General features: G+C 48.9%; 1 protein-coding gene across 1 annotated transcript; it reads left to right on the forward strand.

Moving 5' to 3' along the window:
- Positions 1-9,796: 9,796 nt before the first annotated feature.
- Positions 9,797-15,610, forward strand: LOC106492984 (T-cell activation Rho GTPase-activating protein-like). The gene is made up of 10 exons (XM_067294603.1): positions 9,797-9,880; positions 10,326-10,367; positions 11,007-11,054; positions 11,547-11,613; positions 12,119-12,282; positions 12,853-13,014; positions 13,499-13,608; positions 14,023-14,216; positions 14,495-14,620; positions 15,053-15,610. The coding sequence occupies exons 1-10, from the start codon at positions 9,797-9,799 to the stop codon at positions 15,541-15,543; spliced, it is 1,488 nt and encodes a 495-aa protein (XP_067150704.1). The 3' UTR covers positions 15,544-15,610.
- Positions 15,611-17,928: the final 2,318 nt, after the last annotated feature.

Consider the following 17,928-nt stretch of genomic DNA (forward strand, 5'->3'; position numbering starts at 1 on the left):
GAAAGAAAAAGCACTGTTACTTATGTCACTTTTTTCTCCAACAATGTCAATCCTATATGGAATCTTCTAGTGGTTTTTGGACTGATCCAAACAAGCCTTATTTACAGAGTGTTTGGCAGGAGCTGGAGCTCTTTACCTAGCCCCAGCTAGAGTCACTTGGCAATCCACTCTTAGCTGTTATAGGAGTATATGTCAAATAACTGTTATACTGTACATACCACCATAGGCTAGCGTCATTCCCAGAAATAGTCTATGAGCACAAGTGACATTGAAGAGATTCATAATATTTGTATTAACATGTTTTTCCCCAAGTTGCTTGGTTCTTAAACATTATTCTCTAGAGCTCTCCAAAGCTGGCTTGGAACTTCAAGTTATTTCTCTGCCACAGAAATACTTCCTACTGGTTGTAAACCACTTTTGAGCTTTTCTACAGTGATCAGTCACTGTCTGGAAGAACACAGTCAACTGAAGTGCACCTGGACCCAAAAATCATTTCTGGCAGAAGACACCAACATTAGACGGATGATTCACCCACAGGAAGGTGAAAGCAAATTACCAAGCAACCTGAAAAGCTGGGAGTAGTGGGGAGTGCAGGAAAATAAGTATGATTTTTTACAATAAGAACTTGAGACATGAAGGAAAATTAAGAGCAAAGTTAACAAATGATGACTAGACATAATCAAACGGCGACATTATCTCATTAAAGCAAGTTTATTTTCAGCTCGTTTCCTTAATACTACCTTCTCATGTATTCATGCTGTATCGTTAGTCTTTGAAGAATAAAGTTGAATAAAACTGTTCATGAAAGAAGGATTACTTTGACTGTCCTTTGAGAGGCGTTGGCTATATGTACATTCACACAGCAGGGAGATCTTTACTATCGTACTAAAAATTGGAGAATTTTGTACCTGGCAGTAACTGTAGAATCATACCTTAGACTTTTTTTCTACATCTACCTCCTGTGGCTATAAAAGGGACAGATCATTGTGCTCCCCTGCAGTTCCTTTAGATACAGAATCACAAAATTTTGTAGTGATCTGTCAGAAAGGGGTAGGAGTGCAGGCAGTGACTGTACACATCAAGAACGCATCAAGATGGAGAACAGTTGCAGATAAGAAACTCTCTCTTCTCTTTCATGTGACTATCTCCAGGTATATTCACACTGTGGGCTACTTTGTGAATCTCACCTACTTTCCTAGAAAACCACTACCAAAAAGGCTTTGATAGATAAAGAAAAGAACAGGATGCATAGATTCAAAAGTCTTGGTTATTAAAGGTATAAGAAGTGCCTTCAAGTATCCCTGAGGAGTCAGGTACAAGAGGGAAAGGGAAACACTGAAGGCTCTCTTCAGCCATCTCACAATATAGTAAGATAAGAGAATATTGAAAAACCTTTATTTTGTGGAAAAGCAGATATATGTTTCCTTCAGCTGTGGGAAGTAAGCCTCTACCTTTTACCAGGTAATGATGCCCTAAAATATTTTAATCTAGATTTATACCAGGCTGAAAATCCGGTCTACCTGGCCAAATATTTCCTAATAAAATTCCTCCTGCAATCACTGAGAAAGCATACCTGCATTAGTCTAAGAGCTATCACAGGGTCAGCCATCACCCTACACCTTTTATGAGATACAGGTGAATTGAGTGGGAACTGGAGGTTCTCCAGCAGCCATTGCTGATATGAAAGTCTCTTTGGCTACTAGTGTTTGGGTATAGAAAGAGGATTATACCTATGCACAAACACTTAGAAAAAAATGTCAGGATATTTCTTTGTTCATAGATCTATTCAATGATAATACATTCAATTATGAATTGTGTAATTTAAATAGGAGTATGTCTGCCATATGTTCTATTGCTGGATTAGGGCTACAGAACATTCAGGCATCAACAATACATTGCTTTCTGTCAGGAAGTTTGTTGTTTCTTGCTAATTAAAAGGTTCATTTTCAGCCCAGCGTATTGTGTGAAGGAAGGTTTGGACCCTTAGGATTTTCATTTGAATGTTTTAAATGAGACAGAAGTGTTCCAGGGAAGAGAAATTACCTGAAAATCAGACATCTTCCGGCATCTGTTTCTGACATCTGATCTATTTTTTGACATCTGAATCAAACTAAATTGGTATTTCTATTCAGTCATCCCAGAAGGAAAATTTTCAGTGCTGCAAATCTTGGAATGAGGAAGAGATGCAAAAGGAGCCAGAGAGGACTTCCATTTGAAGATAGGTCCAGTGCTAACACGCTGTAAACAGCAAAATGAAACTAATGTTCAGTAATTATGCTAGAATAACCAGCAGAACTTATAGGAAAAGCCAGACCCTAGAAGATTCATCCAAGTATTAAAAACTTGATGCAAAATTCAAAATCTGAATTTGCATTTGCATTGCTTTTGCATCTTAGAAGATGTATGCAGAAAATTTTGAATGGAAAATGCCTGTGGTTTCTCCATATTAAAAGGTTTGAAGGTAAAATGAAAAGTAATTGTTTAATAATCATTACTCCCCAGCTCTGGTTATTATTCCTTCCTTCAACTGAAGAGGAATAATTGATTCAGTGGAATGTAAGTTTTATAAGAAATTTATCCTTTTTTTAAATTATTTTCTAAATGCAAATAAGAGTGTGCCCTGAACCTACTTGTATTATTCCTTGGGAGTGTTCATGACATGGTTGATAAATCTGGAAACTAAGTTTTAGGACCTTGATGCAACCTGCTTTTGGGCTCTCTGAAAGGTCATTCTCACAATAGTGGAAAAACATGCAAGCAGATCTGTTACTAGTTTCTGTCTGGATCCATTCCATGAGCATGTCAGTCCCCATTATCATGCTGGGGAAAATAATCTATTTTTTTAACTTGTCCTGGAAGCTTAGATGACAGTATATGCTTTAAATAAGGGCATGTCAGTTTGCTTATCACTCCATAGATAGAATCACAGAATCACAGAATCGCTGAGGTTGGAAGGGACCTCTGGAGATCATCTAGTCCAACCCCCCTGCTCAGCAGGGTCACCTAGAGCACATTGCACAGGATTGCATCCAGGTGCGTTTTGAATATCTCCAGAGAAGGAGACCCCACAACCTCTCTGGGCAACCTGTTCCAGTGCTCTGTCACCCTCACAGTGAAGAAGTTTTTCCTCATGTTCAGATGGAAGCGTCTGTGTTTCAGTTTGTGCCCGTTGCCTCGCGTCCTGTCGCTCGGCACCACTGAAAAGAGTCTGGTCCCACCCTCTCGACACCCTCCCTTCAGATACTTGTACACGTTGATAAGATCTCCTCTCAGCCTTCTCTTCTCCAAGCTAAACAGGCCCAGCTCTCTCAGCCTTTCCTCATAAGAGAGATGCTCCAGTCCCCTAATCATCTTTGTAGCCCTTCGCTGGACTTGCTCCAGTAGTGCCACATCCCTCTTGTACTGGGGAGCCCAGAACTGGACGCAGTACTCCAGATGTGGCCTCACCAGGGCTGAGTAGAGGGGGAGAATCACCTCCCTCCACCTGCTGGCAACACTCTTCCTGATGCACCCCAGGATACCATTGGCCTTCTTGGCCACAAGGGCACATTGCTGCCTCATGGTTAACTTGGTGTCCACCAGCACTCCCAGGTCCTTCTCTGCAGAGCTGCTTTCCAGCAGGTCAACCCCCAACCTGTACTGCTGCATGGGGTTATTCCTCCCTAGGTGCAGGACCCTGCACTTGCCTTTGTTGAACTTCAGGAGGTTCCTCTCCGCCCACCTCTCCAGCCTGGCCAGGTCTCTCTGAATGGCAGCACAGCCCTCCGGTGTATCGGCCACTCCTCCCAGGTTTGTATCGTCAGCAAACTGGCTGAGGGTGCACTCTGTCCCTTCATCCAGGTCACTGATGAAGAAGTTGAACAAGACTGGACCCAGTACTGACCCCTGGGGGACACCGCTAGCTACAGGCCTCCAACTAGACTCTGCACCGCTGATCACAACCCTCTGAGCTCTGCCATTCAGCCAGTTCTTAATCCACCTCACTGTCCACTCATCTAACCCACACTTCCTGAGCTTGTCTATGAGGATGTTCTGGGAGACAGTGTCAAAAGCCTTGCTGAAGTCAAGGTAGACAACATCCACTGCTCTCCCCTCATCTACCCAGGCAGTCATTCCATCAGAGAAGGCTATCAGATTGGTTAAGCATGATTTCCCCTTGGTAAAGCCATGCTGACTACTCCTGATCACCTTCTTGTCCTCCACATGCTTGGAGATGGCCTCCAGGATGAGCTGCTCCATCACCTTTCCAGGGATGGAGGTGAGGCTGACTGGCCTGGAGTTCCCTGGGTCCTCCTTCTTGCCCTTTTTGAAGACTGGGGTGACATTGGCTTTCTTCCAGTCTTCAGGCACCTCTCCTGTTCTCCAGGACCTTTCAAAGATGATGGAGAGTGGCTTAGCAATGACATCCGCCAGCTCCCTCAGCACTCGTGGGTGCATCCCATTGGGGCCCATGAATTTGTGGGTGTCAAGTTTGCTTAAATGATCTCTAACCCACTCCTCCTCCACCAAGGGAAAGTCTTCCTCTCTCCAGACTTTCTCTCTTGCCTCCAGGGTCTGGGGTTCCTGAGGGCTGGCCTGAGCAGCAAAGACTGAAGCAAAGAAGGCATTCAGTAACTCTGCCTTCTCTGCATCCTTCGTCACCAGGACACCCACCCCATTCAGCAAAGGCCCCACATTTTCCCTAGTCTTCCTCTTGCTGCTGATGTATTTGAAGAAGCCCTTCTTGCTGTCCTTGACATCTCTCGCCAGATTTAATTCCAAACGGGCCTTAGCCTTCCTCGTTGCATCCCTGCATACTCTGACAAAGTTCCTATATTCCTCCCAAGTGGCCTGTCCCCCCTTCCACTTTCTGTAGACTTCCTTCTTCTGGTTGCATTTTGCCAGGAGCTCCTTGCTCATCCATGCAGGTCTCCTGCCTCCTTTGCTTGACTTCCTACTCATAGGGATGCACCGCTCTTGAGCCTGGAGGAAGTGATGTTTGAATATTAACCAGCTCTCTTGAACGCCCCTTCCTTCTAGGGCCCTAACCCATGGGATTCCTCCAAGTAGGTCCCTGAAGAGGCCGAAGTTTGCTCTCCTGAAGTCCAGGGTTGCGATCCTACTTAGTGCCCTGCTGCCTCCTCGCAGGATCCTGAACTCCACCATCTCATGGTCACTGCAGCCAAGGCTGCCCCCAACCTTCACATCTTCCACCAGTCCTTCTTTGTTAGTACGAGGTCCAGCAGCACACCTCTCCTTGTTGGCTCCTCCACCACCTGTGTCAAGAAGTTGTCACCAATGCTCTGCAGGAACCTCCAGGACTGTTTGTGCCTAGCTGTGTTGTCTTTCCAGCAGATATCAGGGTGGTTGAAGTCCCCCAGGAGAACCAGGGCCTGGGATTGTGAGGCTACTTCCAGCTGTCTGTAGAAGGCCTCATCGACTTCCTCATCCTGATCAGGTGGCCTGTAGTAAACACCCACAACAGTGTCACCCATGCTAGCCTGCCCTTTAATCCTTACCCACAAGCTCTCGACTCGCTCTTCATCCACCCCTAGGCAGAGCTCAATACATTCCAGTTGCTCTCTCACATAAAGAGCAACTCCACCACCTCCCTTTCCTGGCCTGTCTTTCCTAAAAAGCACGTAGCCATCCATGACAGCACTCCAGTCATGTGAGCTATCCCACCATGTCTCTGTAATGGCAATGAGATCATGGCCCTGCGACCGCACACACATCTCTAGTTCTTCCTGTTTGTTCCCCATGCTGCGTGCATTGGTGTACAGGCATTTCAGAGAGGTAGCTCACAGATTTTAAGAAGACTTCACTTGTTCTGCATCTACACTTTTTGAGTTGTGTTGTAAGCATTCAATGCAATTCCGTTGTCAAACTTCAACACAGGCTATCTCCTTCAACATCAAAATACCATGGCTCAAGACTAATATGCAGTGAAAAACATGACAGAAAAAGCCTTAATCCTGTTGCACACAGGGCTCCCATACTTTCTTTATCAGCTCTTATTACAGGTCTGCCAGAGATGGCATTTGTGGTTCTTGTCCTTGGAAATACACAAATGACAGTGAACACTAAAAGAAAAAAGGTTATTTTGTTAAACCAAAGTTCCATCTTAAATTTAACAGAATGAGGAAAGCATAAAGAAAACAAGAATCTCTATTCATGTTTTTCTTATCCAGAGGCAAATCTGAAGAAAACCCAGTTTCAAATTCCTCCACATCCCTTGGAGATCAGTGTGTCCTATCTGAACAGCTCTCCTGTGGTGTCCCCTCTTTTTATAGGGAACAAATCCTTTTCAAATCATTAAAATCCTTCTGATTTCTAGTTTCCATGTTTTAGTATTTTTCTCAAAGCAACTTTCAGTTTTGGTGGAGGAAGCTTGTGTGCGGTCATTTTTGCCCTTTTCTTCATGTTTCTGCTTTATAGACTTCTATTAAAATATGGCTGTCCCTATAACAAAGATTCTTACAGACAGGACAGTACTACACTGCAGCTCCATGTCTATCACACCTGAAAGCCAAGTTATGTCACAGCAGACAGACTGCACTATATTTTTGGGATCTCACCTTGACAGGTCCTATGGTACCTCAGGCAATTTTAGCTGACTGAAATATCTGTGACCAAGTAATTGGGATCCAAGTAAAGGATCAGTACCTCTTAGGACTGTACTCCAAACTGCTGAATACATTTGCATGAAAGTTTTATCTCCCTCGGAAGGAGATTCATACACAGATTACACTTTGTGTAGTTGTTCAATATTTTTTGATATTGAGGGGCATCAATGCCTATCAATACCTATAAATATTGATACCTATCAATAGGCATCGATACTTTTGATTTTGAGAAAAATCTGTAGGTATCAGTCCCAAACCTGATTTTGCTATGGATATGCACTGATGCCTGTTGACATCAATAACTTTTAATATTGAGAGGCATTGACGCCTGTCGTTTTCTATACCTATCGATACTATCAATACCTTCCCAGGGACTGAGGTGAGGCTGACTGGCACGGAGTTCCCTGTGTTCTCCTTCTTGCCCTTTTGGAAGATTGGAGTGACATTTGCTTTCCTCCAGGCATCAGGCATCTCTCCCAGTCGCCATGACCTTCCCAAGAGGCTTGAGAGTAGCCTTGCAAAGACGTTGGCCAGCTCCCCCAGCACTCGTGGGTTCATGCCAGCAGGCCTGTGGACTTGTGGGTGTGCAGCTCACTCCAGTGATCCCTAAGCCGATCCTCCTACACCAAGGGAAAGTCTTCTTTTCTGCAGACTTTCTCCCTGGTCTATGGGACCTGGGATTGCTGAGGGCTGGTCTTACCAGCAAAGACTGAGGCAAAGAAGATGTGCAATACCTCACCCTCTTCTGTGCCCTTTGGCACCAGGGCCCCTGCCCCATTCGGCAGTATGACCTCATTTCCCCTAGTCTTCCTTTGGTTATGGATGTCTTCAGAGAAGCCCTTCTTGTTGTCCTTGACATCCCTTGCCAGATTCAACCTTCCCAGTCCTAACCCGGCATGCTCCAACAATGTCCCCTATCTTCCTCCCAGGTGACCTGCGCCTCCTTCCACCCTCTGAACACTTCCTTCTTGGACTGGAGTTTGGCCAGGAGCTCCTTGTTCATCCAGGCAGGTCTCCTGCCCCCTTTGCTCAACTTCCTGCTCACTGGGATGGATGCTCACTTCTGGAGCTGGGCAGAGGGGTCCTTGAATATCAACCAGCTTTCCTGCACCCCTCTTCCCTTCTCGGGCCCTATGCCATGGCACAGTTCCTCATGGAGCAGCACAGCCTTGTGCACCAGCGAGGTGCAAGCTCTTGTTCTGCCACACGCATCTCAGCCACTTGATTTAGGAGAGCAACTTGCAGCCAAAGCACTTTGGCATCCACTCCAGAGCCAAGCATCAGTGCAGGCTGAGAGAAAGACCATCCTGGCAGGTTTCACAGACATTTGGACTGGCACTCAGGTGCAGACTGCGCACGTAGGGACTTATATTTCAGGACCGGTGTGCAAGCATTTCTGCGAGCCTGCCTAATCCCCTGCGTAGTCTGCCCTTGAGTCTCTCTGCAGGCTCCTGGGAGGGACCCGAGTCGAGGTGGGATTCAGCTGCCTGGAAGTGGGTGTTTACAGGCATTTGGGTATGCCAGGGCACCGCAAGGAATTTTGGAAGGCATCACAAGTGGATGCCAGTGCTGGTGTTTAGGCAACTGAATCCTTCCCTAAACTCTTCTCGGACTCGGATTGTAGCCGAGATTCCCACTTCACATGTTGATGCCACCTTTAGACACCTAGAGTGGAGGGAGGTCTCTAATGTGGGGCTGACCACTAGGCTGACTGCCTGCAGAGGAAGCGTGAAACTTGGGATTTTGGGCACCGTCTGAGCCCTAGTTCTTGAGTGGGCACAGGGCCTGCTGCTTGCCCCCTCCAAAGCTTGAGTTCTCCTGTGCCATCAACAACAGGCAATGTTGCAGTCATGCCAGGGGGACTCCCCTTTGTGCCCCTGACCTGCACCCCCAGCGCTGCCCCATGGCCCGGCTGGCACATCACAATGTGCTGCAGTGGAACCCGGGTGACTATGGCCACCAGCGCCCACCCGTGCCCCAGCGCGGCGCTGTGCCGGTGCGGGGCAGCAGAGAGACGCAGGCTCCCAGCCCAGCGGCACTGCATGGCACAGGGACACCGGTCCCAGCCTTGCTCAGGCCTAGCCGGCGCCTGGCACTGCTAGGCGCGGGACATGGCCATATCGCAGCTGTCTGCCCAGCCACAGCGTCATGGGACAGGCCAACTGCTGCGGTGCCCGGGGCACTCCCGGCCCCACTCCTGGCTCACAGGCACAGCCTGGGGCCCCTGGCTCCACAGCTCCTGGTGCCTGCCTTGGGCTCATGGGCAGGGGAGCTTCCCGGCCCCCGGCACCTCTTGGTGCCTTCGTGTCGCGCAGGAGCCCCCAGCTCCTGCTCAGCGACCGGGCACAGGTGACCCGGCACCAGCGGACGAGGGACAGACACCTCCTGCTCTTCCCCAATGCTATCGCCATCGCCAGCTTCAAGTAAGATTAGCAGCCACAGCCATCCTTCCCACCACCACCGCCTCTACCACCAGCTCCAGGGCACCACTCCTTCCCAGAGCTGCTCCCACGGGAGCAGGAAATGCCTCCTTGGAGCTGCCTGCACAGCACCTGGCCCACAGCGGACACGGACTTGCTCCTTCTAACTCTGGTAGTGCTGCAAAAGTAAAGCAACACGTGCTTTCCCGCCAGCCTGAATGCCAATGGAGGTGCTCATGGCTGGGCAGGAGAAAGGATTTTGGCCAAGCTCTTTGCATTCATTCCTTACTGAACAGCAGCTCTCTGCAACAAATAGCAATACTGCCAAATATTGCTTGTTTGGATCCTCTAGGATCCAAAAGCCCCATCGAGGCTGCCGAGAAGGAGGCCTTCCTCCTGTCCTCACTGCGTATGCAATGTGTGGATGCCCTTTGCTCCCAGCGAGGACTTGTGGTCCTTGTGACCTGCAGTCCCCTGCATGGGTGTGCCTGTAGTGCAGGTAGGGACACCCTTTCCCATTAATTGGGGGAGATGTAAGAGGAAAGGGGCAGGCTCCTGGTTTTGCTGTCCTGATCCGCAGCCCCTGACGAAGCAATGACTTTTTGGAAGTGGCCTGTGTGTGTGCTGGGCCTGAGGCTCCTCTCTCCCGCCTGAGGCTTGGGGTGGCTGCTCCAAGGCTCTGCCCCTGGGAAATGGCTCTGCCCGGGAGGACTGCTGGGGCTGCCCCCACGACACAGCCTCCAAGGTGCTCCCTGCTCTTCCTCCTGGCAGATGCAGCTCCACCTTCCTGCTGAAGCACCGAGTGCATCTCAGCAAGCTCTGGGTGCTGTGCGGGAAGGACGAGGAGGCGTGCAGGTGGGAATTTGAGGAGGAGGTTTTTGGCCTCAAATGTGCCAATACACTCGTCCTCGTGTGGCCCAGTGACCTCTGCGTGGTCACTTTCCGGTAAGTCTTGGAGATACGCTCAGGGCTGTTTGGGGGTACAGAGCACCATGCTGGCCTTCAAGTCCTCTCAGGGCTTGCTGGGGCTCAGCTCAGGCTGTGGGGAGGGCAAGTAGAGGCCCCGCTTGGGTTTCAGACGCACCCACCGGCAGCTCCTGGTGTGCACAAGGCACCTGCCCCCGTCACATCCCTGCAGCTCTGCTCAGCCCAGGGACACCGAGCGGGGCACACCGAGCGGGGGCTTTGGTGTCTGGTGGTGTGGAGCGGGGCCAAGCGGGCGAGATGTGCCTGAGGGCCTGTGCCTCCACAGAGGAGGAGGAGCAGCGGGCTCTGAAGCTGTTTCTCCTTTTTGCTGCAGGTCATAGGAGGTGAAGGAGCTGTGGCTCAGTGCCATCCTCAGGTGAGCCCTGCTGGGGAACTCAGCCTGCCAGCAGTGGGCGTCAAGGCTGCAGGCGGTGGAGAGCTCCCCGGGGAGCTGCCCCCAGCAATGCAGCAGTGGAGGTGGGGGAAAGGGACACCCCGTGTGCAGGGCAGCTCCTGGGCAGAGTGGCGGGAGGTGCTTCGCCTTGTGAGGGCACATGAACAGCAATGCCGTGGAGCTGTCACCACAGCTCCTTGCTTGCATGGATTGGGACCACAAGCTGCTGCTTCCCATTTCCGTACGGAAGAGGCCCGGAGGCAGCAGGCCCGGGGATGTTGCAGGGAGTGTTGCAGAGCGGTGCTGCCAGCGAGCGCTGCAGGAAAGTCTCCTGTGTCAGGGTGGTGTGGAGGCGCTGGGCTGGTGTCAGGGGAGAGAGCAGAGAGGGCTGAGTGTGACCAAGCTCTGCCTTTGTGCCTGCCCTGTGCCCAGGCAAAGCTGAGGAGCCCAGGAGACCCGCGTCGCCCGCCTGACCTCCCTTTGGCTCCTTGTGAAGGTCATTGGCTTCTGCGGCCCCGTAAGTGTGCCGGGGGGTTTCCACTCCACCCAGAGTGACACGGGGCTTTTGGCATCAGCCCCTGTGATGAGCTGCTCACGTTGTCTCTTTGCTTTCTTGCCTAGTCGGTGTCGCTGAGTGTCCAGACCGCTGAGGCGCTGATTTTGGCGGAGGTGAGCAGGGGCTCGCTCTGCCCCAGCCCTTGCCAGGTGCTGGCGGGAGGGATCTGAGTTTCAGGAGGGAAGGTGGCAGGGACCAAAGCCCTCGAGACATGAGCCGCTGCCTCACGGGGTGGTCTGGGAGGAGCTGCCCAGTGTTGGGGGCAGTGCAGGAAGGTAGCCTGTCCCCCCTGGCCACGTTTAGGTGCCTTGTGCGGGGCTGCGCCTTCTCGGCATCCACCGCCCCCCCCCCCCCAAAACCTCCTGGGGACTGTGGCCTGCAGGGGCGTGGTGGGGTGGCCAGCTGCAGCAGCAGCCTTTGCCACCAGCACCCCTGTTGGGCAGAGAGGCAGCACCATTCCCGCACCCAAGCGCCTCCTCCACAGCCATCTGATGACCTCAGGATTGTGCCTGGAACCACTCACACATTTTTGCGCCACTGCAGCGACTTGCTGGCAGCCCTTGCTGCTGGGGGGCAGCTCTGAAACCTGAACATGTTTCTTGCAGGCTGGCACCAAGCAATGCCCCATCTTAGTCCCATCAGCTCCTGAGGAGGGACTTTGCCACTCGCCCGGTGAGTTGGAAAGAGAAACTGAGCAGCTGCCTTTTCACATAGTGCTCAACAGCAGCTCAAAAGCAGGAGCCCCTCCTGCCCCTCTTGCCGGACCTTGGATGGGGGCAGGCTCAGGCTGCATAGCCAAAACTGCTGTCACTGCAAGCTGCCCAAGTGACACATCTGCCCTCTCCCAGAAACCTCTGCCATGCCCCAAACCTCCCCACATGTTAAACACCCCGTGGCTATTTCTGTGCCCTGTGTGCTCCCACTTTCGGACAGGAAACAGTCATTAGAAGGTGAAAAAAGCAGGAAAGCTGGTGTGCTCAGAGATTTGGTCACACTTTTACAGCTGAGGTGGTTCTTCCTTCAGGAAGCCCTTAGTTGTCTCCCAGTTTGCCCCGTGCATTTGGAGTTGCTGTTGCAACACACAGCTCTGCTCTTTGTTCGGCATCACGCAGCACTGCACACAGACAGCTCTCCCCCAGCTTTTTTCACCTGACTTTTGCTTTCCTCTTGCTTGCAGCAGATGGGACTAAGAAAAGGAAGAGGTTGATCCCGTCTTGGAGACGAACCTCTGCCAACAGGGACTGCCCAGGGCAGCCTGGCTCTGGCCTCAAGAGCCCCCTCTTTGGGCAGCCTCTGGCAACTCTTTGTGGGGAAGAGGAGACCCTGCCCCAGCCAGTCCAGGTAAGTCAGCCTGGCCACGCAGTTATTCTAGTCCTGGCTTGTTGTGCGAGGCAGCATTGCCAGCACTTGGGCTGCGGCTCTGCAGAGACAGGGCATTTGCAGGTTTGCCCTCCACGTTCATCATGTCACCAGCAAGGCCTGAAGGTCAGGTCCCATTGTGCAAGTCAAAAAGGGATCAAGTCTGTGGATTTGTGCAGCCCGCACAGCTGCTGCGGGAAGTGACTTTGGAGTGGAGACAACCCTGGAGCAGGAAGAGGAGAAGCAGCTCTGCTCCCTAGAGGGCATGTTGGTGGCCTTGCAGAAGTCACTGAAAGGAAGCTCTCAGCAGCATAAACAGCCAGGGATTTCTGGATTTCCCTGAAAAAGGTGCTCGAGAGGGTGGCTTGGGGGACAGCTAGGTTACTGCCAGTGTATCCTACCGGCAGTGAGAACTAGATGCGAACCCAGGCAAAGACCGCGCCTCCCAGGCAAAAACTTGCTTCCATCTCTCAGCAAATGCTCCCCTAAGGCTAAAGGGCCTTTCTTCACCCACGGAACTCTTCTGCCACCCCTGTCCACTTTTTCCTGCAGGATCTCCTGGCCATATTGTACAGGGAAGGGCCTGTCACTGAGGGGATATTCCGCAAAGCTGCCAATGAGAAAGCACGCAGGGACTTGAAGGAGGCCCTCAACAAAGGGGGCACCGTTGACTTGGACAGCAAACCTGTGCACCTCTTGGCAGTAGTCCTGAAGGTGAATTCTTCTGCCTTGCAGCTTGAGAGGACATTGCAAACCTGCAGGGGCCCACTCGAGTGCCTGGATGGTCCCGGGGGGGCTCAAAGCTGAAACCCTAGTGAAGCCAACCACATGTTTTGGGGCTTGGGAAAGTTTGGCATTTGTGTTTTCCGTCTGTTTTTCAGTTCTCCTTGTTCTGCCACTGACTTCCTGCCTGCCCACGGGAAACTCACTTCCTCCATCTCCTCCTCCCGAGCACCCTCCTCAGGGAGGGAGACTGAGATTTCTGGGTGGACTCAAGGCTGATAGGCACTAGGACCTGTTACTGTACTCATACAGGTGTGTCCCTGTGCAGCCCACTGCTCTTTTCAGTGGCCCTGAGCACCTTTGAGAGCAGGTAACTCAAAGGAAGCTGCCTCCTCGGGCGCCCAAGTGCCGGGGGTGCTTCCTGTGGGCTCAGGGGTGGTGTCCAAAGCCTCATCTCTGTATCTTGGCTTTGCAGGACTTCCTCCACAATATCCCCCCCCAACTCCTGTCGTCAGCCCTGTACGAGAAGTGGATGCTGGCTCTGGAGGAGCCAAGCAGGGAGGAAAAGATTGAAGAATTGAAAGAGTGAGTGTTGTAGCCAGTTGCAGCGTTCTGGAGGAGCTGGGAGAGGCCGGGGCCTTCCCTCGAAGCGGGGAGTCTCATAGAAAAACCTGTCAGTTCTACCAGCTTGCTAGTGCTGATACTTCACAACACAGGCACAGGCTTTCATGAGGTCAATCTACTGAAAAGCAGGGACTGTGCTGGAACACTCGCCTTTCAGTCAAGATCTGGTCATTCCAGATCTTGTACTTAACCATATGCCCAGCTGCCGTTGGGGGTTTCTCAACAGGACTTGCGTAAAGCAGCGAAAGTGAGCACAGGCATTGCTCTCTTTGGAGGATGCGCCATTTGCGGGAGCTTACTTGAGGCTTGCTCACAGCAAGGAGCAGTGGCCACTGCCCCCTCAAGTCATGGCACATTGTGTTTGTGTTCACTTAGGGTGGCTGACCAACTGCCCCGGCCAAATGTCCTCTTGCTCAAGTCCTTGCTCGCTGTGCTCCACCGCATCAGCCAGAATGCAGAGACCAACAGGATGGACTCCAGCAACCTTGCCATCTGTGTTGGGCCCAACATGCTGAGCCCAGGCACGGACAGCACGCTGCCGCTGGAAGTGCAGAAAGAGATGAACGACAAGATATGTTGAACTCACTAGCTAGCTCCCCCCGTTGGGGCACAGCCGAGCCATCCCCACAGATCCCACAGCCATTGCAACAGCTAAATGCAGCAGCAGACACCTGGGAGCACAGGGGACACCCCTCAGCTGGGCTATCTGCAGTGTGACAGGCAGATCTCTTAATGGAGCTGCAGCCACAGAGCTACAGCTTTCAGTACAGAAATGGCAGCCAGGAGCAGCAAAGACTGTTGAGCACATTTTCAGCTCCTTGCACTGACACCCATGGTTTCTGTGTGCAGGTGACAGTGCTGGTGGAATTCCTCATTGACAACTGCGCAGCGATATTTGGGGAGGACTTGGCCTTGGCCTTGGCTTGCAGCCCTGCTGCTGAGGAGTGCCCCAAGAACACCAACAGCTCCACAGGTAGGAGGCTGCACTGAGGATAGGCACCGCCCAGGGCTGCTGGGTCCAGTTCTTGAGCTGGTTACAGGAAAATGTTTGTGGCAATGCAGAGAGGTGCAGAGGCTTCGATACCTTCTGGCAGTGCCTTCCCCCTGCCACACTTCCCAGAAGTTCAGAATGACCTTCCTCACACCACAAATGGCATCCCAGATGTTAAACATCTGTAGAGCTCTGCTCTGCACAGCATTGCTCACTATGGACCAGAAGTGCACTCTCCCCCATGCAGAATATTGTCCGCCGGGGGTACTTGTGTCTCCTGAACTGCTCCTCGTGTCCATAGGTGCTAAGGCTGCAGCTTGCCATCTGCCCGGGCTGCATGGTGCCACCACAAAAGTCCCCTTTTCCCTTCAGAGGGCCAGTACAAACTAGTTAACAGGCTCTTTGTGCCCACAGGACACCCAGAGGCTGCTCAGGAGGATGATTCTGCCCACGACAACTCAGAGCTTGAAGCTGGATGTGGTTCCCCAACCTCTGAGACACAGCAGCCCAGAGGGAGAAGCCCCAGCGGGAGCAGGACATATGCAATATGCATGTCTGCCCCTCTACTGCCTCATTTGAAAAGCAACATCAGCGCGATGCACAGGAGCATCTCAGAGCCAGCCCTGTCCTTCCAGGACCCCTCGGAGGGCAGCAAAAGGCATCAGAAATGGAGCAGGAGTGTGGATAATGTTGCTGTTGAGCAGCAACTGGTGAGCCTGGAGAAGGAGGCACTGGGAGAACAGCCTGCCATCTTGCCCGCACAACTATCAGATGGCGCTCCACCCCAAACGTCCTCCAGGCGCTCCCTGGAGAGCTCTTGTCCTGCTTCCCATGGCTCCTCCATAATCCCCCTGGGACCTGCTGCCATTCCCTCTTCCTGCTTCTGGGCGGCAAGAACCATCTGAGCAGTCACCAGCATTCCTATTGCATGCTGAACCTGGGTCGGGAGCCATCAGAGCCCAACAAGGTCGTCATGGGCATGGAAGGAAAGAAAAGAGGGGAAGAAAAAGAAAAAAGAAACAACAATGCAAAAAACAACAAGGCAAAAATAACAGAAAGGAAAAAGGCAAAAACAAGGAAGGCAAAAACAAGGAGGGCAACAACAAGGAAAGAAACAACAAGGAGATAAAAAACAAGGAGAGAAAGAAGGAAAAAGAAAATAGGAATAGAAAGAAAGAAAAAACAAAGAAGGGAAAACAAGGAAGGCAACAACAAGGAAAGAAAGAAGGAATAAAGAAAATAAAAAAGATAAAGCAAGGAAGGAAAAAAGAAGAGAAAAGGGAAAAAAGAGGAGAGAAAAGGGGAAATAAAAAAGAAAAAAGAAAAAAACAAGTAAAGGAAAAACGGAAGGGACAAATAAGGAAGGGAAAAAAGAGGAAAGGTAAAGAAGGAAAGAAAAAAGGAATCAAAGGAGAAAGCAAAAAAGGAAAAGATGAGAGCAAGGAAAAAAGGAGAGAAAAAGGAAAGAAAAAAGGAAAAAATAAGGAAAATAAAGGAAAGAAAAACAAGAAATAAGGAAAAAATAAAAGCAAGGAAGGAAAGGAAATGGAAAGAAAGAAAGGAAAGAAAGGAAAGAAAAGGAAAGAAAGAAAGAATAAATAAAGAAAAGAAAAAAGGAAGAAAAAAGAAAGGAAAAGAAAGAAAAGAAAATGTAAGAAAAGGACAAAGAATGAAGGAAAGAAAGAAAAAGGAAAGAAAAAAGGGAGGAAAAAGAAAAGAAGAAAGAGAGAAGGAAGAAAAAAGAAATTAAAGAAAAAGAGGGAAAGAAAAGGAATAAAAGGAAAGGAAAAAGAAAGGAAAAATGAAAAAAAGGAAGGAAAAAAGAAGCCTGACAGTGTCATTGTGGGCATGGATCAAGTCAGAATTGCCTGTTCGGAGGTGCTTTTAGTCTGAACAACTGGGCTGGCTAAAGGTGAAAGACTCAGTAGCTTCTGGCTTTTTTGTATGAGCCAAGAAGACATAAAACCTGCAAGGAAACACTCTGGATTTCTGTACTAAATAACTAAACTTTCCCTCATTTGGGAAAAAATAGGAAGAAAAAAAAAAGAAAAGGAAAGCAAAACCAGGAAAGGAAAAAAGGAAGGGAAAAAAGGAAGGACAGAAAGGAAATAAAAGAGGACATAAAAAAAAAAAGCAAAAAGGAAAGAAAAACAAGAAAGAAAAAAGGAAAGCAAAAGGAACGAGAGAAAAAAGGAAAAAGGAAGGAAAGAAAAAACAAGGAAAGAAAAAAGGAAAGAAAAAGGAAAGAAAAAATTTAAAAAGGAAAGAAAAAATAGGAAAAAAAGGAAGAAAACTCAAGGAAGAAAGGAAAGGAAAGAAGGAAAGAAAAAAGAAAGAAAAAATGAAAGAATAAATGAATGAAAAGGGGAAAGAAAAAACAAGGAAGGGAAAAATTAGAAAGGAAAAACAGAAAGAAGGAAAGGAAAGGAGAGAAAAAGAAGAAAAGAGGAAGAAAAAAGGAAAAAGAGAAAAAGGAATAAACAAGGAAAGAAAACACAAGGAAAGAGAAAGGAATAAATACAAGGAAAGAAAAAAAGAAAGGAAAAAGAAAGAAAAAGGAAAGGAGAGAAGAGAAGAAAGAATAAAGGAAGGAAAATGGAAAGAAAAAGAAAAAAACAAGGAAGGAAAAAATTAAAAAGAAAAAATGGAAAGAGAAGGAAAGAGGAAAGGAAAGAAAAAGGGAAAAAGGAATGAAAAGAGGAAAGAAAAAAGGAAAGAAAAAAGCAAGAAAAAAGGAAAGAAAATAAAGGAAAGGAAAACAAATAATGAAAAAATAAGAAAGAAAAGCATAGAAAGAAAATAAAGAAGGAAAAAGTAAAAAAGGAAAAAGAAATGGAAGAAAAGCAAGAAATAAAGGAAAAATGAAAGCAAAAGGAAAGAAAATGGAAAAAAGAAAGAAAAAGAGAAAAATGAAAGAAATAGAATAAATAAATGAAAGAAAAAAGGAAGAAAAAAGGAAGAAAGAAAAGAAAAAATGAAAGAAATAGGAAAGCAAAAAAGGAAAGAAAAAGGAAAGAAAGAAGGGAAGAAAATGAAGGAAAGAAAGACCACAGAAGAAATAAAGGATAAAATCAAATCATAAGAAGGAAAGAAGGAAGGAAGGAAAAGAAAAAAGCAAAGAAAAAAGCAATACAAGGGAAAGCAAAAAAGAAAGGAAAAAGGTAAAGAAAAACAAGGAAAGACAACAAGGAAAGAATAAAAGCAAAGAAACAAGGAAAGACAAAATAAGGAAAAAATAAAAGGAAACAATAAAGAAAGGAAAAAGGAAAAAATAAAAGAAAGGGAAGAAA

This window comes from Apteryx mantelli, chromosome 3, assembly GCF_036417845.1.
Source record: "Apteryx mantelli isolate bAptMan1 chromosome 3, bAptMan1.hap1, whole genome shotgun sequence".
NCBI lineage: Eukaryota > Metazoa > Chordata > Aves > Apterygiformes > Apterygidae > Apteryx > Apteryx mantelli.

Excerpts from the sequence above, each read along its gene's own strand:
- LOC106492984 (XM_067294603.1), top strand. The coding sequence starts at position 9,797 with ATGCAGCTCCACCTTCCTGCTGAAGCACCGAGTGCATCTCAGCAAGCT. Across the intron at positions 10,368-11,006 it reads TGGCTCAGTGCCATCCTCAG|TCGGTGTCGCTGAGTGTCCA; the intron begins GTGAGCCCTGCT and ends TTTCTTGCCTAG. Across the intron at positions 14,217-14,494 it reads GCAGAAAGAGATGAACGACA|AGGTGACAGTGCTGGTGGAA; the intron begins AGATATGTTGAA and ends GTTTCTGTGTGC.